Here is a 26,986-nt window from a genome sequence, read left to right as displayed (position 1 = left end):
TATATATATATATATATATATATATATATATATATATTAGGAAGGCTATGTCTTAGGAATCCCTGGCTCAAATTACCCCAACTGTGGACCACTAACCCTATTCCACCTTCACATGAGGCACAGCAGTGTTCAAAGCAAACCAACTCTGGATGTAGATTTTAAAACTTAAAACTTTTCCATTTACACAGGAAGCAGCTCATCCTTAACTATACCAGAGCTACTGCTGTGCTGTGATCTCTATATGCAGTGGGGTTGTGGCCGTGCTGGTCCCAGGATAGTGGAGAGAGAAGGCGGGTGAGGTAATATGGGTTATTGGACCAAGTTCTGTGGGCGAGAGAGAAAAGCTTTGGCGTTTACACGGAGCTCGTCTTCAGGTCAGCGCGGGAGAACCTGAAGCCGAGCTCTGGGTAAGCGCCCAAGCTTTTCTCACCACTCGACGTTGGTCCCGTTACTCCGGGTCTCTCTGGTAATCGATCTACTCCCCCGTAAAGGGAACGCCTGGAGCCTGGCCCTCGCCTAGCGGCCACACATGGCCAAGGGCCATCATTGGACTGCAGACAGAGGGACGCTCAGAGACGCTAGCGGGGCAGGGGCAGCGGAGGGGCGCACGCCCCACAGGCTGGTCGGTGCACGTGATTTGCGGGTGCGGGTGGTTGTGGTAACAGCAGCCGCGGGGCTGCAGGCGCTGGCGGGGTTAACGAACAGCGAGAAGCCGCGCCCGGCTCCGCTCCGCCCGGCTCCGCCTTGTGTAACAGCAGCTCCCCGCGGCCGCTGACTCATGTCCTTCCCTGCTGGCCCCGGGCCGTGCAGGGGCCGGGCCCAGGCCCAGGAACGCGGCCCGCGGGGCCCCGCTGGGCCCCGGCTCCCTCTGCCCCCCGCTAGGCTCCCGCAGCGCCCTGTTCCCGCGGCCACCAGCCGGCCCCTCGGGAGCGGAAGTGGGGGGCGGAAGGGGCGGGGCGGGAGCGGTGAGTGACCGCGACTTTGACCAATGGGCCGGGCCCGGGTGCGGCGCGCGTCCTATGGCGTCCGGGGACGTGTCCGGCGTTGGGGGCGTCGCGCGCGCGCCGCCGCCGCCGCCGCCGTGACAGTTGGTGTCAGCCTCCCTCAGCGCCGGGCCGCGAGGAGCCGCCGGGGCCATGCGCGCGCCGCGGCGCTGATGCCGGAGGGGCGGCCCCGGGCGTCTCCTCCCCCTTCCGGGCTCGCTCCGGCCGCCGCCGGGGGCCAGCGGGGAGCGCAGCGCCCGCGATGAGCTAGGGGCGGGCCCAGCCGAGCGGCAGGCCCCGCTTCCGCCCTCCGCCCCGCCGGCCGCCCCGGGACCATGCGGCTCCGCATCTACAAGCGCAAGGTGCTGCTGCTGGCGCTGCTGGTGGCCGCCTGCGGCCTGGCGCTCTGGGGCAGCCACGGCCGCCAGCGCAAGCCCGAGCCCGCGCGGGACCCCGGCGAGCCGCCCGCGCCCCGCGCCGCCAGCCGGGCGGCCGAGCTCGCCTCCGCCGCCAGCCGCCGGGCCGCCAACGCCTCGGCGCCGCCGCCGCCCCGGGCCGAGCCGGCCAACCGGACGCTGAGCTACCGCTCGCTCTTCTACCAGCTGAACTTCGACCAGCCCGTGCGCAACCTGGCGCGCTTCCCGCGCCGCCCGCCCGGCGAGCTGGTGCTGGTGGTGCAGGTGCACGAGCGGGCCGAGCACCTGCGGCTGCTGCTGGACTCGCTGCGCCGGGCCCCGGGCGTGGAGAACGCGCTGCTGGTGCTGAGCCACGACCTGTGGTCGGAGGAGCTGAACGGGCTGGCGGCGCAGGTGGAGTTCTGCCAGGTGCTGCAGATCTTCTTCCCCTTCAGCGCCCAGCTCTACCCCCGCGAGTTCCCCGGCCACGACCCCCGCGACTGCCCGCGCGACATCGACAAGAAGGCGGCGCTGCGCCTGGGCTGCATCAACGCCGAGTACCCGGACTCCTTCGGCCACTACCGCGAGGCCAAGTTCTCCCAGACCAAGCACCACTGGTGGTGGAAGCTGCACTTCGTGTGGGAGCGGCTCCGGGCGCTGCGGGAGCACACGGGGCTGGTGCTCTTCCTGGAGGAGGATCACTACCTGGCCCCTGACTTCTACCACGTCCTCAAGCAGCTTTGGGCGCTGAAGCAGCAGGAGTGCCCGGAGTGCCAGGTCCTCTCCCTTGGCAGCTACAACGTGGTGCGGGGTGGCTTCTCCGGCAAAGCCGACAAGGTGGAAATGAAGACGTGGAAGTCCACCGAGCACAATATGGGCATGGCCTTCAGCAGAGACACGTACCAGCAACTGATCGAGTGCACAGATGCCTTCTGCACATATGACGACTACAACTGGGACTGGACGCTGCAGCATTTGACTATCTCTTGTCTTCCAAAATTCTGGAAAGTGCTAGTACCCGAAATCCCCAGGGTTTTTCATACAGGGGACTGTGGCATGCACCACAAGAAAGCCTGCAGACCATCCAGCCAGAGTGCCAAAATCGACTCGCTCTTAAGCAGCAACCAACAGTACCTGTTTCCTGAAACAATGAGTGTCAGTAAAAGGTACTCCATGGCACCTCTCTCTCCTCACGTGAAAAACGGAGGGTGGGGAGATATTAGAGACCATGAACTCTGTAAAAGTTATCGCAGACTGCAGTGAAAATCACTCTCAACTAGCCTCTCTTTTGAATTATTCCATACTGTCTTATGGACAGAAGTGTATAAAAGGGTTTCTGGATTGGTTTCTGCTTTAAGATGAATAAATATTCTTGTAAAAGGTGTCCAAAACTAGTAATCTTTCATGTTTCTCAGTTAAATTTTTTAAATGGGACAGGCTCTATTGCTGAGATCAGATGGAAAACAAAATTTAAGCCCAGATGCAGAAAGTGGCCATTATGCTGTGCTTACTGACAAGGATAAACAACATTAAAATGCATCTGTTACATTAGAGGGCTTTTCACTTGCAGAATCTCTTAAACTCCATGCAAAATACATTTTGAAATGAGCAAATCCCTAATATTCAAAGTACTGAGAAGAGTAAGGGTGGAATGGAATAAGCTTGACTGAACTCTAGTCAGGTCTCAGTCCAGCAGCCGTGTACTGTTTTAAATAACGTTCTCATTGTTTAAATTCAGTGACATTAAAGTAAAATCATTCAGCATTCCACAAGCTTGTACTATTTTATTAGGCTTGCTTGAGATTTGGTGCATATCTGCAACAGCATTCTCTTATTTGCTATGTATTTGATTATATGAAAAGGGACAAATCATTGCTCAGTTTAATGTAGAAATATACTTTTTTTAGTTCTGCCAAAATAAAATTCACATTTGTAATACCATGAAAGTCCTTGATTCTGCAAAACCATTAGTTTAAATCTTTCTTGCTATGACAAAATTGTTTTTTTCTAATGCAAAGAGGGTTTAAAAACACACCAAATGTCATTACCCATTCAAAGAGTGGACATCTAACTTCATTTAAAAAAAATCAGTAATTGAGTTAAAACAGAGAAACACACAATATTACCTCCTTTGGAAGAAAGTAATCACAACACTTAGCCTTCAAATTAGTCAGCCATATAAAAAGAATAAACATACTGTTTAATAAAACATGTTGAACTGGAACTGAAAGCCAGAAACAATACAAAACAATGCCATTTGTTACAGTGAAATATTTGTCTATTCTAACTGTAGTGATGCATTTTTTTAAATGTCACTTACCATTGAAGTATAACAAACTTATCAATACTAGTTAAAGAAGTTCTGTGGAATAGCCTTAAAACAGATTTCACTGAACGGCTTAGACAAAGTACAGAGGGGGAATGTACGTCACAGCTGGAATGCAGTCACTCTCTAAACATCAGCTAGTCCCCATAAACCATATCAAATACCTACCAAGCTTGAAAAAATTGGGTGACAGGAATTATTCTAAAAGTACTTTCATGTAGCTAGATGACTTAGACATTCATAAAAAAAAAAGTGGATAAATTTGTTACATTAAGGCTGAAGAAAACTCTACTGCACTTGTATTAAGATAATAGAGGGTCAGTGGCCTTTTGTTCCTGTCTAAAAATAATTATTGCTCAATGAAACTGCTTAACTTGTGTGTTGATAGATAAAACGTAACTTTCAACAAAACTCTATTCTTAATTTTCTCTCCTCCTTTATGGGATGTGAATAAATTGCTTAAATGTATTCACTGGAAAGGAAACACAACTGTTATGAAGCCATCTCAATATGTGGATGTTTTATTACTTTTCAAAAAACAGAATGTGTGCCAAAACAGATTGTTCTCCTGGGTAATTTAACTGTCAAATTTTAGAGTTGGGGAAGGTGGGTGAGGTAGAACCAACTTCCTGTTTGAGAGAGAGACGCTTTCCTGCTTATGCAGAGCTCTTCTTCAGATTTGACTTGAAGAAAAGCTCAGTGTAAATCTCTCACCAACAGGAAGTTGGTCCAATAAAAATGACCTTATCCACCTTGTGTCTCTAATATCCTGGAACCAACACAGTATATACATTTTAGAGTTGTCACAAGCAATAAAATTCAGTACTTGCTCTGTTAAGTATATGCAGCCCCAAGAAGTACTTGTGGTTGGCACAGCTATGTAAGCAACCTAATTTTATGGGAGATTTGAACTGTAAATCTAATTTAACTTAAGTTCGTTCAGAAGTACATTTTCTTCAGCATGTACAACAGTTTTTAAAGGAACTTTTTTGTGTGTGTGTGGGGGGGGGGGTTAAGTGACAGAAAAGGGATCTGAAAGTTTAATATCAAAGCTTAAAAATGTGCTTGCTTATTGTTGCTTTCCACTGCCATGCAATCCCAACAGGCAGCATATTTAAACCCCAGGAAACTTATTTTGAGTGGTAGGAATAATTTAGACAAATTGACTCCATATTAGAAGATTATACATGAATAAATGCAGAGAGGTTGGGAAATGCAGGTTTTAATACACTGGATAACAAAGAAACAAATTAGTTTAAACATGGTTGCATTGGTGTATTTGGATACTATATATCTGAAGGAAAGTAGTAGGATAAGATAGCAGCATAAACATTTATTTTAAGGAGACTAATTAAAAAGTGGGCTTCTCCATGGAATGAAAAATTCTATTTGCCAAAAATCACTAGCAGTCTAACCCTACAATCCACAAAATGAATATTGGCAAATATTTACTTCAAATGATGGGTATTGTTTGTCATTAGGTTGAACAAAGATAGCAAATCTGGAGAGAAGCATTACAAAAACTTCAATACATTAGAGAGATTACTTTCCCTTCAAGAACCTGGACTTGGATCTTGATTCATTGGGTAATCTACTGTTGCTGTTTATATGTTTTAATTTCTACTCAACTGAACATTTCTTTTGAAAATACTTTTATTTTAAAGAAAGTTTAAAACTTTTAAAAAATCAAAATTAACGAAAGTTGATTTAAACAAAACGATTTAAACAAAACAATTAAATCGCTTCCTCTTATTGAAGCTGTCAGACTCAGGTTCAGATTTCTGCTTTCCATGCAATGATTTAAATGCCAAAAAAACCAGAAGCCTGAACTGCAGAGGATAAACTGACCATTATAATTAAAATCCTGACATAACTTAATCCAACTCATACAACAAAGAATTTTGAAAAATTAATGCACAGTGCGTTGTGTGATCTCTAACCATTTGCACACTTCCATCTTGCATATTAATTTCCTTTATAATTGGAGAAACTGGTCTACAGTTCAAATTATGTTGGTTCTCTTCTGCTGGCTCTGAAGACATGACCTCTTCATCCCTTATTTTTGCCTGCTCTTCCAAATGAAGTAATTCTTGCTTTTCACAGACTGAGGACGTGGCATTTTTGCCTGTTGTGAAAGCAAGTTCTAACTGTGGTTCATTTATCTGAGATTTCCCAGAAATTGCTAAACTAGTGTCAATAGGTTCAAGCTGCAAACAATGGCCTGAACTACAATCTTCTACTACTATTGTTTTATCAGTTGTAAAAGATCCAGAAGTCATGTCCGTTTCCGTACCATGTTCTCCAACGGTGGTATCTGCAGTATGGTTAGCTTCTATATTTGTTTTGAAGTAGTTTCTATTCTCTTTTTCAACTTGATCTCTTCCTGAATTGTTAACTGTTTGTTCTTTTTCACCAAGTTCACAATGTTTAATCTCCTGTGACTGTTGAGGGAAAAAAAACAGGTAATTATTTGTACTTTGATACCCTAACACTTAATGTTGACTGAACACACAAAAATGCTATCAACGGGAGGCCTAGACACTGAATAACTCAGAATGCATTTATTTCTATGAGATCTACAATCTGTGTTAGTCTGTGCTTTCAGAAAGCTAAATCAGACCTGTGCTGAGGGTTTCCCAATACTGTAATCAAAATGCACGTGGGAGTGTATTACAGATTGTTTCCCACCATAAGGTTTTACTCTGCTGTGGAAAGAGTTGCTGGACAGCTGCCAATTGGTAATGATGTACAACAGTTAATAGTGGAAGAAAGAGCAAATGATCACAGTTGGGTTATGCACACAGCCTTGCATTTTCCACAAATCCATGGCTGCAAAATTGGCCCCAGAATATAAACTTTCATTTGAGGAAATGTTCCTAGCCTGTAGGGTTGTGAAAACTATGTCCCTGTCACATGTGGAAAGTTTAACTAATGCAGTGTTGTCGTCTTGAGTGTGCATAAAACAATGTCAGAGAACTGTTCTCGTTCATCTCACTGAGGTGAGCATTCTGAACCTGGATGACTGAATATCATAGATCAACATTCACTTTTTTGCTGTTGGTTATTTCAGCAGAAGCTTTTACATAATGTGTATCCATTGTTAGTAAATAGAGTGTGTCTGGCTGCAGTGGAGTGGCTCAATGTTGTCAAAGGCAGTTGCCTAGCTCCGGGAACTAGCAATTTCAAGATTTGTTACCCTTCCAAACCTTCTCTAGTCTACTCCCCACACCCCAAATGAGTTACTGTCACCCTGTGAACAAGAAAGTAAGAGAAGATGCATTCCCTTACCACTGACGAAAGCATCACCCACCTCTTGGGTATCAACACCGCAAACTACCTTCCCTCTCTCCCTCATTTCATCGGTGCCAAAAGCCAAATCTGTTTATCCCAGTGGTTCTCAAACTGGGTTGGGACCCCATTTTAATGGGGTCACCAGGGCTGGCGTTAGATTTGCTGGGGCCCACTGCCTGGGGCTGAAGCTGGGCCCGAGGGCTTCAGCCCTGGGTGGTGGGGCTCAGGTTACAGGCCCCTTGCATGGGGCTGTAGCTCTTGGGCTTTGGCCCCCCTGCCTGGTGTGGTGGGGCCCAGGCTTTGCGCTCCGCCCCCACCTCCCACAATGGCAGGGCTCAGGCTTGGGCTTGGCAGGCTCAGGGCTTTGGTCCCCCCTCCTGGGGTCATGGACTCATTTTTGTTGTCAGAAGGGGGTCGCAGTACAGTTTGAGAACCCCTGGTTTATTCAGTGTCCAAAATCTCCAGCTTTCCTCCAAAGACTTCTACAATGCACTCAGACTAGAAATGCCGTGATATATTGGAACTTCACAGCTCTGCAGCACGCTGAAAACTAAGGGTGGCGTAACATTGAAAAAATATAAAACCAAATTGTTGAAATGAATAGCAGGTGAAGGGATTACTGCAGCGATTATTTATTTAACTAACACCTTATTACTGACATTACTTGAAGCTGTCACAAATGTCAAGGCACCACATAATTCAATATCATTAATCAGGGAGCCTTGCCACAGAATTTAGGCCCACGGCACCACTGTGGAGCATCTATTGTTAGGTACAAACAAAACTAAATGTGCAAAAGGCTATATCTTATTTTGAGATCTGCACAAAACATGCCTCTTAAACTATGGCTAAATATTGACTAAATTACAAAAGTGAGGGACAAAATATTTAACATAGCTAATTTGGAATGATGCAAAAATATGTAAATGCAAATGAGGCAACACTACAGTGTGATGCAAAATTCTCAGTCTAATGGATAGTTTAACCATAATCAACTGAAAAGTAACAGTGGAGCAGCGAGCCCGGAAGTAAGTTCTTTACTCAGCTACTTTAGTATCGAAGTCCAAATTCCACTTCTGAACTTTGTTTTTTGCATTAGCATTTAAACATTGGCTAGAGCTGCAACATAGAGGTGTAGATGGAACCTAAACAGACCCTGTCAACTTGAAATGTAATGTGCTTCAAAAAGAGTTAAGTTTCAGGTGCTCTTCCTGCCCAAATCCCCCATCAGCTTTGGGAGGAAAATGTGATGATAAAACTATCTTAAAAATGTTGTGCTCTCTATTACTCTGAAAATGTCATACGAACGAGAGGAAATGTTCACTAGAGATGGGAAACAGTGAAAGTGACTATGGACAAAGTTAAACTGAAAAAGCAGAGAAAGCTTTTTCCACACTTGTTCAGTTATTGTAAAGGGTTAAGATGTAATTAATTTTTTTTGGTTTATACGTGTGGCTGTACCTCTGTGTATTTAGACAATGAAGGGGGCAGAAAGGATAGTTTTCTGGTTAAGGCAGGAGACTAGGAGCAAGGAGAGTTGCCTGACACTGCCATGTATTTTTTGTAGGACTTCTGGCAAGTTACTTATCCTATGTGTCTCAGTTTTGTGTTTGATAAAATGGAGATAATGCTTAAGCTTACGGTACCCCTCAGGTAGGCTGCATTAGATGTCCTTTGAACGAATGGGAAAACGGAGGGAGGAGAGTCGGTTAGTTGACACCACATGAATGGCAGTGGTGAGATTAGAATTCATGAAGTCCTGCCTCCTAGTCCCATGTTAATCCTCTAGTCACATTGCTCTTGTGTAGAAAAGAACCCTGTACTCTCACAAGTATGCCCTAACTCACAGGGAAAACTCACAAGATTCAAAGGTTTAGCTCAGGTCAAATAAATAGAAAAAGTTGGGATTGTTATCCAGACAAACTTTCCAAGGTACCCTCTACCTTCCTGACACTCCCACTGCTCCTCTTCGCTGTGACCTCTCCCTGCCCATCTCAGCATAGTCCATCCTCAGTACAATCCCAAAAACAACGAGTTTTCTGTCCTCTCCCTAAGCCTCCCCTGTCTGTGACTCCCCACATTCCAAAGTACAAATTTGGGGCCTTTTGGGGCTTCTGTCTTGAGCTGCATCCATAAACATGAAAGATTTTAATTCAGAGGTACCTGAACGAATGGAGTATGCCAGTGGCTCTCAACCTTTCCAGACTACTCTACACCTTTCAGGAGTCTGATTTATCTTGAGTACCCCAAAGCTTCACCTCACTTAAACGACTTGCTTACAAAATCAGACATAAAAATAGAAAAGTGCCACAGCGCACTAGTACTGAACAATTGCTTACTTTCTCACTTTTGCCATATAAATTATAAAAAATTAAATTGGAATATAAATATTGTACTTACATTTCAGTGTATAGCATATAGAGAAGTATAAAGTCATTGTCTGTACGAAATTTTACTTTGTACTGACTTCACTAGCCCTTTTTATGTAGACTGTTGTAAAACTAGGCAAATATCTAGATGAGTTGATGTACCCCTGGAAGACCTTTGTGTACCCCCAGGCCAGGGGGTACATCAACTCATCTAGATATTGGTTGAGAACCATTGGATTCCTATACACTACATCCACAGGGCTCCAAAACTTTACTCAAAATTGTGTATATGGAGGGACATGGACTCTTCACTTATTCATATGGAGCACATCCTTAAAGAAGAGTTGGAGTCAGGCCTTGTCTACTCTGCAGAGTTTTGTCAACAAAACTTACGCCGCTTGAATTAAAGGACTTTAATTAACCACTGTTGCATATCCACACTATGCTCCTTGTGTTGGCAGAGCCCATCCTCACTAGCAGCTCTTGCATCACACTGTGGGTAGCTATCCCACTGTGCAACTGGTCACATGGTGCTTTGGGAAGGGTTTTCAATGCCTCACGGGGTAAGTACAGTGTCACATGATGCAGGTTTCTCAATCCCATTGTTCTGTGGGCATTCTAGTAGATTGAAGTGTATGTGGGGGGAAAGGAGGAGAGTGAGTGACGGAGTATGTGTGTTTGTTGTGTGTGTGGGGGGGAAGAGAGAGACAAAGTGTGTGTGTGTTTGGGCAGTGTGTGAGAGGAGTACATATACATGTGTGTGAGAGAGAGACTGTGTTGGGGGAGGGTGTGCCCGCATGCTGTCTCTGACAGCAGCCTGAGCAACCAATCCACAGCAGTTTCTCTCGCTCCCCCACAGCAGGGGCCTACTCTGCCTACCTGCAGTTCTGCAATTCCCTTGAGTTCTCCCACAGCCTCCTCAGCAGCTGGGTGAGCTCTCCGGGATGAGGACTATCAAAGCTTCCTGGAGTTTTGAAAAGGGAGGGGCGCATGCCTGCAGGGCAGCCAAGTTCAAAACAATGAGCAGAGTGCTCATAGCAGGCATTGTGTGATACTGGGGGAGGCCAGTTATGTCGACATAATGAATGGCAGCATCTACACTGGCACTTTGTCAGCAAAACTTTTGTGCAAAAAGCCCTGTGTCTCTCATCGAGGTGGTTTTATTTTGTCACCAAAAAATGGAAGAGTTTTGTCACCAAAAGTGGCATTGCTGTGTGTACACTTCTGTTGTTTTGCCACCAAAACTCTGCAGTGTAGAGAAACCTCAGACCGGTTCTATTCCAGTAAAGTCCCTATCCCTGGTTTGTCTGGAGAGTGCAGACTCCAGCACAGCTAAGTGGCTGTGACCTGGAAGCACTTTCTGGGTCTCTGTATCCCCTGAACACTACCGAGATATAAATCTGTGACTATAAATCAGTGATATTTTTGTTTTAATATGGAGGGATTTATTATATAGGTATTTATACATGAGACAACACAATGTATCACTGTCATCCCAATAAAACGGCTGCTAAGCCAGAACTGTACATAGTTCCACTTCACCATTTAATTTAATTTGAATGGAGTTTAAAGTAAATCGGCCTTTCCAAAAACGGATGTTTCCACTTGCAAACATCACTTCCTATACATGATTTTCAACAGTATCCAAACAGAGCAGGAATGACTCCGTTTGAGGGAGGTTTCACACACTATTCTTGTTAAACTATAGAAGTGCCATGTACTATTGTTAGCAGATCCTTACCTTTAATCTGATTTGACTTTTGACCTCAGTAACATCAAGTACTTCAATTAATGGTTGGCTTTCCAGTGTTGTCTGTTTGAGGAATGAAGGGCACAAGACATTGTCCAGAAATTCATCAACATTTTCTTCACTGACAAACAACCTTTCCTAAAGGCAAAAAAAATGAAGTTACATGTTTACATGTTCTTTTCACATTATGTGTCAGTGTTTTTGTACCCAGCAACCCACTAAATATATAGATACATATAAAATTCTGATTCTGAATATGCAGCTGAGACACCCACACTACTTGTGAAAACGATATCTGTTGAAATCTCTGGTTTAATAAATTCTCCATAAGACATTCAGAAGTAGTGAGAGATGAACATGAAGAAAATGGTTTAAATGATTTCTGTACAAAATACGGGTCTGCCTCACACAAAAGGCAATGGTTTAAAGGGAGGCATGTTTTCTACATGTCATGTGTTTGTTTTCAGTTTCCATTTGAGGAACGATTACAATGAAAAAATTGTTTTAATTGCCCTCCCTTCTCTTTTGATATTCGATTTAAAAAAGTTCTGGATCTGTGGGTTTGTTTAATTACCATCCGATAAGTGGGTTTTAGCCCACAAAAGCTTATGCCCAAATAAATTTGTTAGTCTCTAAGGTGCCACAAGTACCCTCATTCTTTAAACATCTGATTTGTTTATAAGTACAGCTCATTTTAGTCATCAGATTTCAAGATTAGGCCTTCTAGAGTGGAGAATATGAAATATATATATGACAATATCCATTTCAGATGTGTAACAAACTTGTCTCTTTAGAGCTTCATTCAGGTACAGGTAAATACAAGTGGAATGGAATGAAATGAAATGAAATGCAGTTTACAGTTAAATAAGATACTCCAGGATATATTTTTAGGGCTATTCATGTGTGATTCAGGTGCCCTGTGAAGCATGTTGCTACTCGTCTTATGACTCAAACGAGCTGTGGATATTAATGGTCCAAAAATACAACCAGGAATATCTTGTTTAATTAAGACAATAATACTTTATAGATTTATTCATCTGCTTCTTTTTCTATTTAACAATAAATTATTCCATTATGTAAAATAGTTGGAAAAAGATTAAACCTCTTTTTCCGGGATTCTCAATTACTCAGATTGTTTTAATACACACACATTTAAATCCCTCATTCCCTTTTTACTCCCTCATCTCATCAACCTAATAAGAGCTAGAATACCAGAAAAGTCCAGCCACCAAGGAAGTCCTGTTGATGATAGATGCAATGAGGCAATTTTGAATATTTTCAGCTCTCTCATCCAACTGTGTCTGGGCTCTCAAAGATATAATTTTGATCACTAAAAGAAGCTATAATTGGGAGCATGAAACAGTTACATAGTCATACAATATTAAATGAAACTTTGGAGATCATGTATATACTGCCAATTTACACAGTATAGAATTAAACCCATTTTCTGCCCAAAGAGTTTACAATCCAAGAAATGTACACATACAGCAGGACAGATAGGGAGGGTGCAGAGAGGTTATTCATGAAGAGAATACAGTAGCGGCCTTGTTTACACTAGCAGCATCCACTAGTAGTAATGGTGATTACATTTTGTAGAAAGGGCTTAGCCATTGATATCCCTGTCATGCTCCTGTACCAGACATTGACTTGCTTCTCAGCGAGACGAACACATCCAGCGTGTATCATAAGATCCTTTAATGCTTTGCCTGCGATGACGGAGGTTAGCTTAAAGATGGTATTTCACACAGTGCCACCTAGTGGCAGAATATAATAAACTTTAGCATTCTGTTACATCTTCCCCCTTTAAGTTCTACATTCCTATCATTTACAGTATTTATGCTATCACGCTGTCTTTGTCTGTTAAGTGTCTCTGAATGGTACTGATTTTCTAATTACATGACCTGGCTGCATAACAACTTGGTCATTTGGTTGCCTGTTAGTTACAATGACTGGCTTTCTGGAATCTTTGAGTCCTTGTCATCTTGTACTGCATCTGCCATCTGTAGAGTTTGCTCTGTTGATTGCTCTTGCTGAGGAACAAACTATAGACATCTACGGTTTCTGTTGAAGTCTCCTCTTGATCACATACAATCTGAGCACTGAATCATAGGACTGGAAGGGATCCGAAAGGTCATCTAGTCCAGTCCCATAATGCACCTAACAATTAAAGGTTATTCAGTTTGCTTTATATGAGATGGAAACCTATTATTATTTGTAATGTAGTTTAGGGAAGAGATTAGTTCAAAACTAAGCAATGAATTTGTTCTGTTCTCTTTTTTTCCTTCCTGTGACCTGCCAAAAATTTGCTAAGTGTCTCGAAATCTTCAGTACAGAATTAATTGACCCCAAAATAAAACATTCACAGGAGTAATCTCGAAAGTCTTAGTTTCTAGCATCCTCTTGTAATAAGTAATCTAGTCCTAATCACAAGTTTCAGAGTAACAGCCGTGTTAGTCTGTATCCGCAAAAAGAAGAACAGGAGTACTTGTGGCACCATGCATCCGAAGAAGTGGGCTGTAGTCCACGAAAGCTTATGCTCTAATAAATTTGTTAGTCTCTAAGGTGCCACAAGTACTCCTGTTCTTCTTTTTGTCCTAATCACAGTATAACAACTCTTTTTTAGACAGGAAAGTTAGTACTCTACAAAAACTGCAAACAACTATATAGACAAAGACAAAATTTTCAAGGAAGACTTGTAGTCACATTCAAAATTGCTTTGAAATAATAGGAAAAGTTTTGTCCAGCACTGAAGACAGGCTACCACAACTTTCATAAATAAAAATAGTAAGATCCACTAGCTTTGTTTTGGTTTGCAGGGAAGCAGATTTAGTGGGTGCACTGTGCCAGCCCCTCAGCTCTCATGGACAGCTTTGTTCTTGGAAGTTGGAAAGGGCTTTAAATATACATGAACCCTGCACTTCAGAACACAGCCCTCTGGGGTCATATATAGTGGATTACCACACTTGTATCCATAATGCAGCCCTGATTTTGGAAAGGTTGATAATTTTAAGTGTCAGAAGAAATTTTTATATTAAAAAAATGTTTTTTTTAAAGAGATTGTGAGATTGCCTATTTTTAGGGACTGTCAGCCTTGAGGGTCCCTTTAAAAACATTTAAATGACAGACTATATAAAAAGTTCCATGGGCTCTCTTGTCAACACCTCTGTGACAGACAACTGTGGAAGACATTTACCTTTAACAAAATAGGATTTTCCCTACAATGTGCCTTATCACCAAAAAAAGAGGATAGGAGTTTAGATGTTAGAAAATACGACATTTCTGAAGTACATATCTACACACGTGCTTACGATAATACTAGGTAGAATACAGCTGTTACAGTATTATATACAGAATCGTTTACTTTATTACAAAGGGGCCAGTCAGACTTACAGCATTATAGCAAGGAAGCATTAATATATGCAGTTAGGTAAGACTATACATTTCACATGTCCAACTCTTACAAAACTAATATAAGCATATGAGGGGCAAGGAAAAAATGCTTGCTTTATCTAAGGGTATGTCTACACTTACCATTTAAAACGTAAAAAGTCCCTTTTTTGCACTAAAACTGTGGGAGCATCTACACTTGTTAATGACTTTTTGCGGTAAAACTCAAAAGTTCCACCACAAAAAGAAAGCCACCTTCACGAGAGACATACAGCTCTTACCACTGTTCTTTTTGCGCTGCTGTGAAAGTGAAGACACGTTCTAGCAGTGTAAACATTTTTTGGCCTCCAGAAGATATCCCACAGTTCCAAAAGCGACCACTCTGGCCAGCATCTTCGCTGCTCTGACACACGGACATCTGCCCCTCCCCCTGTAAGCCCCAGGAAGTTCGAAGCTCCCTTTCCCTTTGTTTGTAGAATTGGCGGGGAAAGCAGCCAGATAGCAAGAGGGTTTAAAAAAAATGCCATGAAAGAAACAAGGAAATAATAGGGCTGCTGGGACATAAAGCAGAGCAGCCCGGGGCACTGAGCAGGCACCCAGAATGCCTTCCGCTCACCCCCCCCCTTCCCACAAGACCTATCGAGAGAGCTGCACTGTGGGATAGCTGCCCTACAGCGCTGCTCTCATTGCGATGGAAGTGCTGCTAATGTAAACACTCTCTGATGCCTGAGGAATTGAATGAGTACACAAAGCAGCGCTTTATTTTCACCGGTTCCCTATCACCGGTGAAACTTACAGCGCAAAAACTCTAAGTGTAGACATACACTTAGATTGTCAATTCACGAGGAGGTCCAGCTGTGTAGGCTAACAATCAATCCACAATCCTTCTGGTATACTTGGTTGCACTAGGGTTACCATACGTCCTCTTTTTCCCGGACATGTCCGGCTTTTCGGCAGTCAAACCCCCGTCCGGGGGGAATTGCCAAAAAGCCGAACATGTCCAGGAAAATGGAGGCTCTGCTCCTCCCCTGACTCTTCGGCTCTGTTTAAGAGCCGAGCTGCCCGAGCGCTACCGGCTTCGGGCAGCCCCCGTGCCTCCGGACCCTGCGCCGCCGGAGCCCGGGAGGGCAAGTGCCCGGCTGGGGGCGCAGGGTCCGGAGGCATAGGGGCTGCCCAAAGCCCGAGCGCTACTGGCTTCACGGTTTGCCGGGCAGCCTCCAGACTCTGCGTCCCCGGCTGGGCGCTTCCCCTCCCGGGCTCCAGCTGCGCTGGGGAAGCGCCGGCCAGGGGCGCAGGGTCTGGGGGCTGCCCGGCAAACCGTGAAGCCGGTAGCCTCGGGCAGCCCTTTCCGCATGGCTGGGAGTGGGAGGGAGCGGAGTTAGGGCAGGGAAGGGGCGGAGTTGGGGCGGGGCTAGGGAAATGGGCGGGGCCAGGGCCGTGGAGGGTCCTCTTTTTTTATTTATTAGATATGGTAACCCTAGGTTGCACACAGATGTAAAATGTACTCCACAGGTGTGTCAATGTTGATGCAAAGGTCCAAGAGAGCTCTCCTATCCCTGCACAATGTTCTTTCAGACATATGCCTTAATTAACTTCTCACAAACAATAAAACTTATAATTATCTACTATATGATCTAACCATGAACTAATACAGCATGTCTAACATTACTGAGAGAATGGGGTGTATTACCATTCTCTGTAACCAGTCCACAGGCCAAAGTTTAATTCACTTCCCAGTATGGTAAATTATAATCTTAAATAAGAACAGTCATAAAGAGGACATTAATGTTAAAGTCCCAACACACATCATAATCAAGTTTGTTTGACCTTGGGCTTTTGGTACAGAGGATTGTGTCCTTCAGTGATGAAAGAGTACCAGATAGTGTAGTAATGAAAAAAGTATCTTTGGAAAAAGTTAAATATTTTTCCAGCACCACTACATCCCATAAACATTGGGCTCAATCAAAGATTTAAGAGTAAGGGGATTATTCCATTTACAGGTGATACTATATACAGACCACAAAAGAAAGAGGGAGCACAATTCCATATATAATCTTATTCCTAGTATGTTACAGAATAAACCTAATGCCAATATCTAAAGGGAGGTCAGGCTTTAGGATTTTAAGTATTCAGTAACTTTCCCCCCAAAGATGATGATTTTAGAGCACAACCACCAATGATAAAAGTATATATCCCTCTGAGCATAGCCTCCCCAGCACTCTGAGGAATACCTGATGTTTCTTATACTTAACCTGCAGGAAGTTAAATACATTTCAGTTAGTACTTTAACCAACATTTCTCTAATTAAACAAAATAAGACACTTTTGCCCCAAAAGCTGCAGGTGGTTGATCTGCCTAAATTAACTGCCTCTCTGAATCTGCTTCCCATTTCTGAATATAGTTTAAACTACTGCTACAAAATAGATTATTGAAGGCAGAATATATTCTTGATTCACCCAACAAGATCAAAACCTGCTTTCTATTTCTGTTAAGAATTAAGTATTTCATTTTATAGGCTGAATGTCAAGAGGCAAGCTAGCCCTTTAAGAGGGGAGTCAGGATTTACGTATAGCCATGTTCTTGGTTCAGTTTAGGACCACAACATTCTGGAGAATGTAATCCAGTGTGAACATAGGAGATGTAGACTGGAATACAAGTAACAGTGGGAGAGATCTGGATCTGCTGTTGGGTAAATCTAGGCAAACAGCCTGGGAGGGGATTTTGGAGAGGCCTTGAGGGACAGTACCTTAAATCAGAGCCCTGTGTGGGAATATTTGTTAATCCCACTCCCGTCCCACAATACCCTCTCTCACCAACTCCTTTCACCAGCAACTTCTCCCACAGTGATATAAAGTGGCTTTCATGTAGGCATACAAAATTAGAAGTCAAGTTTCAAAAACTTGTCCCTTTACATACTAACTGAGTAAAAAAAATTTTAAAAAGTACCAGAATCTCTGAAAGGGTCATACAATATTTTTCAATCCTCAGATTTTGGCAAGAAATTTTCCATACTCTAGGCCCTCAGCCCAGTGAATATACTGAAGATACCAGTCAGCTTTACAAAATGGGCATCTCACAATGTGTGTTCCAAGTTGTAAAGGATTTCATGGTTCTAGAACATAGGCCTGGTCTACACTAACCCCCCAATTCGAACTAAGGTATGCAACTTCAGCTACGTGAATAACGTAGCTGAAGTCGACGTACCTTAGTTCGAACTTACCGCAGTCCAGACGCGGCAGGCAGGCTCCCCCATCAACTCCACGTACTCCTCGCGCCGAGCAGGATTACCGGAGTCGACGGGGAGCACTTATGGGTTCGATTTATCGCGTCCAGACAAGACGCGATAAATCGAACCCAGAAGTTCGATTGCCTGCCGTCGAACCAGCGCGTAAGTATAGACAAGCCCATAGTGAAGTTGAACCCAAAATTCCAGAATTGAAGAATTAGTCCATTTTCTTGGGTCCTTATACAAGGAAAGTTTGTTTTAAGTGCTCCATGTGCAGGGAAGTCCAGTTCTTTATCATGGAAATCCCTGTGAATGCTCTTCACTATTGAAGAAAAACAGTTTTGAGTATTTCATATGTTGGAGATAGACATTTCTAGATGACTACTGAGAAAAAGTCACGTGGAATGTTCATGGCCCAGGGAATAAGGAAAAAATTAAGTGAGGAATCACATCTAGATTGCTCACATGACATTACAGGAGCTCTAATTCAAGATGGCAATCAATGGCTTTTTAAAATTTAAAGCTGCTTTTTATGTTAATCTGCTTGTTTTAGCAGTTTTCTTTCAATAGTTATAGCAGTATATAGCTATCTTGTAATTGGTTGTGTATATCAGTGAGCCTCAACCTTTCCAGACTACTGTACCCCTTTGAGGAGTCTGATTTGTCTTGAGTACCCCCACATTTCACCTCACTTAAAAACTACTTGCTTACAAAATCAGACATAAAAATAGAAAAGTGTCACAGTACCCTATTACTGAAAAATTGCTTACTTTCTTATTTTTACTATACAATTATAAAATAAATCAATTTGAATATAAATATTGTACTTACATTTCAGTGTATAGCATATAGGACAGTATAAACAAGTTATTCTCTGTATGAAATTTTAGTTTATACTGACTTCACTTGGGCTTTTTATGTAGCCTGTTGTAAAACTAGGCAAATATCTAGATAAGTTGATGTACCCCCGGAAGACCTCTGAGAGCCACTGGTGTATACTGTATTCACGCACTTTCATTTCAAAATAATTGTATGTGTGTGCACATACATACACTACTTTTCATGTGAATTTAGTGCTTGTGGAAGATGATAGCTTGACAGCCCTAGAGATTAAAGCCAATTATTTAACCACAGAACAGGTATGTTAGACCAGGCTTCCCTCACACAGTTCTGCCTACCCACCTTCACTTTACTCAGCACTAGGGATATGCAGAGCTATTGAAAAATCCTAAATGTGTATGCCGCTCTCTCTCTCTCTGAGTCCACCTCACTTTGAGCATTCCTTGGATTTTGGAAGGTGCCTTCAGGCATCCCGGGTTGCCTTTCCTGGATCTCGCTTCTCTAGCTCAGTTTTCCATTCCTAGTTGTGGAGTCTCTGCTGCAAACTTCTCTTCGCTTTTTCAGGTCCACCGGTCAAAAGATTCACCCTTTGGGCATGTCTACACTTACCTCCAGAGCAATCGATCCATCAGGGGTCGATTTATCGCGTCTAATGAAGACGTGATAAATTGACCGCTGAGCAATCTCCAGTTGACTCCGGTACTTCACTGGAGCGAGAGGCGCAGGCAGAGTCGATGGGGAAGCGTCAGCAGTCGACTTACCACAGTGAAGACAACACCATGATAAGTAGATCTAAGTACATCAACTTCAGCTACATTATTCACGTAGCTGAAGTCATGTAACTTAGGCCTGGTCTACACTACGAGTTTAGGTCGAATTTAGCAGCGTTAAATTGAATTAAGCCTGGACACATCCACACAACGAAGCCCTTTTATTTAAAGGGCCCTTTAAACCGGTTTCTTTACTCCACCTCCGACGAGGGGATTAGCGCTAAAATCGGCCTTTGCGGGTCGGATTTGGGGTAGTGTGGACGGAATTCAACGTTATTGGCCTTCGAGAGCTATCCCACAGTGCTTCATTGTGACCACTCTGGACAGCGCTCTCAACTCAGATGCACTGACCAGGTAGACAGGAAAATCCCCGCGAACTTTTGAATTTCATTTCCTGTTTGCCCAGCGTGGAGAGCACAAGTGACCACGCAGAGCTCATCAGCACAGGTAACCATGATGGAGTCCCAGGATTGCAAAAGAGCTCCAGCATGGACCGAACGGGAGGTACAGGATCTGCTCGCCATATGAGGAGATGAATCAGTGCTAGCTGAACTCCGTAGCAGTAAACAAAATGGCAAAATATTAGAAAAAAAGTCTCAAAGGCCATGAAGGACAGAGGCCATAACAGAGACGCACAGCAGTGCTGCATGAAAATTAAGGAGCTAAGGCAAGCCTACCACAAAGCCAGAGAGGCAAACGGAAGGTCCGGGGCAGAGCTGCAAACATGCCGCTTCTACGCCGAGCTGCATGCCATGCTAAGGGGTGCAGCCACCACTACCCCAAACGTGTGCTTTTACTCCATCAATGGAGAATCACGCAACAGGGAAGCGGGTTCGGGGTACGAAGAAGATGATGATGAAGACAATGAAGATAGCTCACAGCAAGGAAGCAGAGAAACCGGTTTCCCCAACAGCCAGGATATGTCTATCACCCTGGACCTGGAACCAGTAACCCCCGAACTCACTCAAGGCGTGCTCCCAGACCCTGAGGGCACACAAGGGACCTCTGGTGAGTGTACCTTTGTAAATATTACACATGGTTTAAAAGCAAGCGTATTTAATGATTAATTTGGCAATCCCGGCCAGTACAGCTACTGGAAAAGTCTGTTAACGTGTATGGGGATGGAGCGGAAATCCTCCAGGGACATCTCCAGAAAGCTCTCCTTCATGTACCCCCAAAGCCTTTGCAAAAGGTTTCTGGGGAGGGCTGCCTTATTCCGTCCGCCATGGTAGGACACTTTATCACGCCAGGCCAGTAGCACGTAGTCTGGAATCATTGCATAACAAAGCATGACAGCGTATGGACCCGGTGTTTGCTGGCATGCAGACAACATCCATTCCTTATCTCTCTTTGTTATCCTCAGGAAAGTGATATCATTCATGGTCACCTGGTTGAGATGGGGTGATTTTATTAAGGGGACATTCAGAGGTGCCCGTTCCTGCTCGGCTGAACAGAAATGTTCCCCGCTGTTAGCCACGCGGTAGGGGGAGGGGTGAAGCGATCATCCCAGAGAATTGGGTGTGTGTGTGTGGGGGGGGGGGGTAGTTGTGTTTGTGCTGAATGTTAACTCGGAAACCGGAGCCCCTCCTTTTACATTGCAAACCATTTTAAATGGCCAACCCAACGGGTGCTTGGTATGGGAAATGAGGGCACTACTGTTTGAAACCATTCCCACATGTTAAGAAGGTTAAAAAAGCCAAAAGACTGTAGCTTACCATGGCTTCCTGCAAGCCAAAATCTGTTGCCTGGCACTGTGTGAGTGATTTCTCACACCAAACCGGCAGGCCCTCAATATAAGAGGAAAAATGCGACCTTGTAACAAAAGCACATGTGCTGTGTAATGTGAACAGCAAAATTTAACGTGAAAGAGTGTAACCATTGTTCTCTAAAATGTGTCTTTAACCACCTCTCCCTTCTCCTCCACCAGCTGCAAATTTTTCTCCTTCACAGAGGCTAGTGAAGATTAGAAGGAGAAAACGGCAGACTTGGGATGATATGTTCTCGGAGCTCCAGATGTCCTCCCACACTGACAGAGCACAGCAGAATGCGTGGAGGCAGTCAACGTCAGAGTGCAAAAAAGCACAATGTGAACGATAGGAGAGGTGGCAGGCTGAATCGCAGGCTGAAGAGAGCAAGTGGCGGGCTGAAGAGGGTAAGTGGCGTCAGCTTGCTGACAGAAGGCAAGAGTCGATGATCCGGCTGATGGAGCATCAAACTGATATGCTTCAGTGTATGGTTGAGCTGCAGGAAAGGCAGCAGAGACCGCTGCTACAGCCCCTGTGTAACCAATAGCCCTCCTCCCCAAGTTCCATAGCCTCCTCACCCAGATGCCCAAGAACGCGGTGGGGGGGGGCCTCCGGCCACCCAGTCACTCCACCCCCAGATGATTGCCTGAGCATCAGAAGGCTGGCCTTCAATAAGTGTTAAAGTTTTAAAGTTTTAAACTGCAGTGTGTCCCTTTCCTTCCCTCCTCCCCCACCCCTCCCGGGCTACCTTGGCAGTTATCCCCCTAGTTGTGTGATGAATTAATAAAGAATGCATGAATGTGAAGTAACAATGACTTTATTGCCTCTGCAAGCGGTGCTCGAAGTGGGGAGGGGAGGGTGGTTAGTTTACAGGGAAGTAGAGTGAACCGGGGGGGGGCGGGAAGGGGGGCGCGGAGGGTTCATCAAGGAGAAACAAACAAGTTTCACACCGTAACCTGGCCAGTCACAAAACTCGTTTTCAAAGCTTCTCTGATGCGCACCGCGCCCTGCTGTACTCTTCTAACCGTCCTGGTGTCTGGCTGCGCATAATCAGCAGTCACGCGATTTGCCTCAACCTCCCACCCCGCCATAAATGTCTCCCCCTTACTCTCACAGATATTGTGGCGCGCACAGCAAGCAGCAATAACAATTGAAATATTGGCTTTGCTGAGGTCTATCCGAGTCAGTAAACTGCGCCAGCGCGCTTTTAAACGTCCAAATGCACATTCCACCACAATTCGGCACTTGCTCAGCCTATAGTTGAACAGGTCCTGACTACTGTCCAGGCTGCCTGTGTACGGCTTCATGAGCCATGGCATTAAGGGGTAGGCTGGGTCCCCAAGGATAACGATAGGCATTTCAACATCCCCAACGGTTATTTTCTGGTCCGGGAAGAAAGTCCCTTCCTCCAGCTTTTGAAATAGTCCAGAGTTCCTGAAGACGCAAGCATCATGTACCTTTCCCGGCCATCCCACGTTGATGTTAGTGAAACGTCCCTTGTGATCCACCAGGGCTTGCAGCAGCATTGAAAAAGTACCCCTTGCGGTTTATGTATTCGGTGGCTTGGTGCTCCGGTGACAAGATAGGGATATGGGTTCTGTTTATCGCCACAACACAGTTTGGGAATCCCATTGTAGCAAAGCCATCCGCTATGACCTGCATGTTTCCCAGAGTCACTACCCTTGATATCAGCAAGTCTTTGATTGCGTTGGCTACTTGGATCACAGCAGCCCCCACAGTAGATTTGCCCACTCCAAATTGATTCCCGACTGACCGGTAGCTGTCTGGCGTTGCAAGCTTCCACAGGGCTATCGCCACTCGCTTCTCATCTGTGAGGGCTGCTCTCATCCTGGTATTCTGGCGCTTCAGGGCAGGGGAAAGCAAGTCACAAAGTTCCATGAAAGTGCCCTTACGCATGTGAAAGTTTTGCAGCCACTGGGAATCGTCCCACACCTGCAGCACGATGCGGTCCCACCAGTCTGTGCTTGTTTCCCGGGCCCAAAATCGGCGTTCCACGCCATGAACCTGTCCCAGTAACACCATGATTTGCATATTGCTGGGGCCTGTACTTTGTGAGAGGTCTATGTCCATGTCAATTTCCTCATCACTCTCGTCGCCGTGCTGCAATCGCCTCCTCGCCTAGTTTTGCTTTGGCATGTTCTGGCTCTGCATATACTCCAGGACAATGCGCATGGTGTTCATAGTTCTCATAATTGCCACGGTGATCTGAGCGGGCTCCATGATCCCAGTGCTATGGGGTCTGGGCTGAAAAAAGGCGCGAAACTATTGTCTGACGGAGGGAGGGAGGGGTGAGTGACGACGTGGCTTACAGGTACAGGGAATTAAAATCAACAAAGGTGGCTGTGCATCAGGGAGAAACACAAACAACTGCCACACAGAATGGCCCCCCCAAAGATTGAACTCAAAACCCTGGGTTTAGTAGGCCGTTGATTTCACGGAGGGAGGGGGAAGCAAATGAATATAGAACAAATCTGGTCCATCTATTTTTTACATCTTAAGCTGGCAGCAGATGGTGCAGCATGACTGATAGCCATCGGCATCTTCTGGGTGCTTGGCGGAAGATGCTGTACTACGACTGCTAGCCATAATCGTCAAGACGGTTCAATAGGACTGCCAGCAGGACTGAGTCTCCAGGAGACAAAACATGTCTGCCCAGGTGCCTCTGATCGAACTCACTGAGGAATACGACAACGATGGATACCAGTCGTAATACACCATCTACTGCCAAAAGGCAAGGAGCTGCTGCTGTATAGCAATGCAGCCCCACGTCTGCCAGCACCCAGACAGCCGATGACGGCTACCAGTCATACTGCATCATCTACTGCCAAAAGGCAATTAGCTGCTGCTGTGTAACAATGCAGTACCATGTCTGCCGGCACCCAGATGACATATGGTGACGGTGAGCTGAGCTGAGCGGGCTCCATGCTTGCCGTGGTATGTTGTCTGCACAGGTAACCCAGGTAAAAAGTTGCGAATTGACTGTCTGCCGTTGCTCTGACGGAGAGGGAGGGGCCTGACAACATGTACCCAGAACCCCCCGCGACACTGTTTTTGCATCATCAGGCATTGGGATCTCAACCCAGAATTCCAATGGGCGGCGGAGACTGCGGGAACTGTGGGATAGCTACCCACAGTGCAACGCTCTGGAAGTCGATGCTAGCCTCGGTACTGTGGATGCGGTCCGCCGACTTAATGCACTTAGAGCATTTTATGTGGGGACACACACAATTGACTGTATAAAACCGATTTCTATAAAACCGGCTTCTATAAATTCGACCTAATTTCGTAGCGTAGACATATCCTTAGATCAATCCCCCCCAGTGTAGACAAGATCTTAGTTAGAGGGACCACCTCTGAGAACAAGAGTAGTTTTCACTCCACCCCATTCAAGCCATGTGGACATCTGCCCACCGTGAATCAGAATAGGGCCATCAAATGTAGTGGTTCATTTTACATAGGCCACTGAACAGCTGTCAGACGGTAATGGACTTGGAGGCACTACCCACCTGGTTTAAACCTGAACTAGTGGCCTAGAAGTGAAAAGCTTTATAGTCCATTAACTATCCCCTGAGCCAATCATCTTTTTTAAAAACTAGATCAAGTTATGACCTTCCACAAAGCACATCTAAATTTAAGGTTATTTCAGAAGCATTATATATTGGATGTGTCATTTTAAAAGTATTTACCTGCAGAGCCTTGCTGTTTAAGCCGAAGTACATCTTCCCCCAAAGTCCAGCACTCTCAGGAGATTTGGCTAGTCCTATTACAGCGTTGTTGGGGGAGACATTAATACCAGTCTCTGGGGGGGTCAGCTTGTTTTCAAGAGGAAACTGTAGGAGGAAGGAGTAGGAAGCAGCATCCTTGGAACAGAAACCGAGTCTATAGTGATTTGTGCCGACTTCCCCCTTCACACTCTCTGGCTGGATGTTTGGCACCTGCAAGAGCAGGGTCAGAGATTCTTCGTCTTGGGTGCACTGGAAGGGGGGACAAACCGGAGCGGCAAGGTGTGGGTAGCCGCTGCAGCCAAGGCACTCGGTGGGCACGGCAGGGCGCAGGCTGGTGCTGGGACAGGTGGGAAGCTCTGTGCCGTTACTGGGTACCAGGGGAGGACCCACCTCGCTGCTGGTGGTGGTGCACGAGGTAAGATCCATGCTGCCGGGGCACACCGCGCTCACGGGAGGAGTCAGGCTGCTAGGGGCCCGGCCGCTACCGCCTGGCGCACACGCTTGCTCAGCTGGAGGCAGCCCGAGCTCCTCCTCCTCCTCCCCGGCTGCAGGGCCAGCCTCTTCCCGCTGCTCCCGGCCCGTACCAAGGCCTCCTGAGGAAGGCGGGCCGACTTCGGGCTCCTCTGGGCTCACTCCGCTGGGCTCTGCAGGGGCCGCCAGGCTCGGGCCGGGCGGGGGCAGGACGGGCAGTGTGACCAGCAGCTGCCGCTTGGCCTTGTTGAAGGTGGCCTGGCCACGGGGCTCATCCACCGCGTAGGGCAGGCGGAGGCGGAGGCGGTAGGCGGGGCGCTGCGAGTCCAGGCGCAGCTCCCGCCCCCGGATCTCCAAGGCGGCCTGGCCGGCGGAGCTCAGCAGCGGCAGCTCGATGGTCACCACCAGCTCCCGGGGCACCGGGCTGGGCGCCGAGTCCCGGCAGCAGCGGTAGTCCTGCAGCTCCACGTACGAGCGGTGCCGCAGGCTCCAGCGGGGCGTGGTGGGGGCCGGGGGCCGAGCCCCTTCCCCCGCCGGGGGGCCGGGCGCCGGCTGGTGCTGGGCGCTGCTCCCGGGCCCCGCGGGGTAGGAGTAGGGGGACGGGAAGGGGGGCAGCGGGGAGTCGGGCTCCTCGGCCCGCGGCGGGGCGCCCCCTGGCAGCGGGGTGCGGATGACGGAGGCCTGCGGGACCCCCTTGTAGGCGGTGCCCCGCAGCGGGACGGCGTTGGCCCGGTCCAGCCGCACCCCGAAGCGGCTCTGCACCGCCTCCAGCGCCGTGTCGCTCACCATGCGCCTGAAGCGGGCGCTGCGGGCGGCCAGGCGCAGCGTCTCCGGGTGGAAGACCACGTCGTAGACCAGGCGCCGGCGGCCGGCGCGGCCCAGCTCCTCGCGGCCGGGGGCCAGGCTGTAGGGCAGGGCCCAGCGGTGGCCGCGGGGCTCGGCGCGGGCCTGGGGCCGGCCCAGCAGCGGGTTGCTGCAGACGTTGAGGTAGCAGCGCTGGGCGCCCCCCTGGCTGGTCCGCAGCACGTAGCCCGGCGCCGGGTGCACGAAGCGCACCTCCACCCCGCGCTCCCGCTCCAGCGCCGTCACCTCCTCCTCGTACCGCCGCCGCTGCTCCGGGTCGGCCAGCTCCGCCGCGTACTCCGCCAGCAGCGCCCGGAACCGCTCGTCGCGGAAGGCGCCCTTCAGCCGCTCCACCTCCTCGGCCGTGAGCTGCAGCTCCTCCAGGCCGGAGCGCGCCATCGCCGCCGCCGCTGCTGCCCGCTCACCCCGGCCGGTGTGTGCCGGACCCGCGCTGGTTGGTCTCCGTGGAAACAGCGCCAAACAAAATGGCGGCCCCTCCGCTCTGCCTGCTCCCGCCTCTAGGGGGCGCCAGGCGGGTGCCTGGGTTCTAGTCCACCCTGAGACCGCGGGGCGCCCTGATTTCCCTCTCCCCCTCAGCCGGCTGGCACAGGCCACCTTCCCCCCGCCAGGCAGAGGTGCAGCCAGGGCATTGGTTGGGGGGGAAGATGTCTCCTAACTTTATCTTGCTGCCCCCTCAGTGCGGCTGCAGGACTCATTCATTGGCTGACCGGTGTGGCCCTCACCTTCCTATCCAAGAGCAGCTGGGGCCCTGGTTGTATCAGTTAAAGACCTCCTGAATGATTTCATAGAATATCAGGATTGGAAGGGACCTCAGGAGGTCATC

General features: G+C 46.9%; 2 protein-coding genes across 2 annotated transcripts; one reads left to right on the top strand and one right to left on the bottom strand.

The window, feature by feature from the left end:
- The first annotated feature begins 1,095 nt into the window (after positions 1-1,095).
- Positions 1,096-3,324, top strand: MGAT2 (alpha-1,6-mannosyl-glycoprotein 2-beta-N-acetylglucosaminyltransferase). The gene has a single exon (XM_054025813.1). The coding sequence runs from the start codon at positions 1,319-1,321 to the stop codon at positions 2,639-2,641; it is 1,323 nt and encodes a 440-aa protein (XP_053881788.1). The 5' UTR covers positions 1,096-1,318; the 3' UTR covers positions 2,642-3,324.
- A 220-nt stretch (positions 3,325-3,544) lies between these two features.
- Positions 3,545-26,986, bottom strand: DNAAF2 (dynein axonemal assembly factor 2). The gene is made up of 3 exons (XM_054025812.1): positions 24,790-26,986; positions 11,106-11,252; positions 3,545-6,145 (listed from the first exon to the last, which is right to left on the bottom strand). The coding sequence occupies exons 1-3, from the start codon at positions 26,539-26,541 to the stop codon at positions 5,579-5,581; spliced, it is 2,466 nt and encodes an 821-aa protein (XP_053881787.1). The 5' UTR covers positions 26,542-26,986; the 3' UTR covers positions 3,545-5,578.

This window comes from Malaclemys terrapin, chromosome 4, assembly GCF_027887155.1.
Source record: "Malaclemys terrapin pileata isolate rMalTer1 chromosome 4, rMalTer1.hap1, whole genome shotgun sequence".
NCBI classification, from domain to species: Eukaryota; Metazoa; Chordata; order Testudines; family Emydidae; genus Malaclemys; species Malaclemys terrapin.
The sequence above is the reverse complement of the archived record's forward strand: the minus strand, read 5'-3'. Positions and strand labels throughout refer to the sequence as shown.

Coding starts and splice junctions, on each gene's coding strand:
- MGAT2 (XM_054025813.1), top strand. CDS start 1,319: ATGCGGCTCCGCATCTACAAGCGCAAGGTGCTGCTGCTGGCGCTGCTG.
- DNAAF2 (XM_054025812.1), bottom strand. CDS start 26,541: ATGGCGCGCTCCGGCCTGGAGGAGCTGCAGCTCACGGCCGAGGAGGTG. Junction 11,253..24,789: donor TAAACAGCAAGGCTCTGCAG/GTAAATACTTTT, acceptor TTTTGCCTTTAG/GAAAGGTTGTTTGTCAGTGA. Junction 6,146..11,105: donor AAAGTCAAATCAGATTAAAG/GTAAGGATCTGC, acceptor TTCCCTCAACAG/TCACAGGAGATTAAACATTG.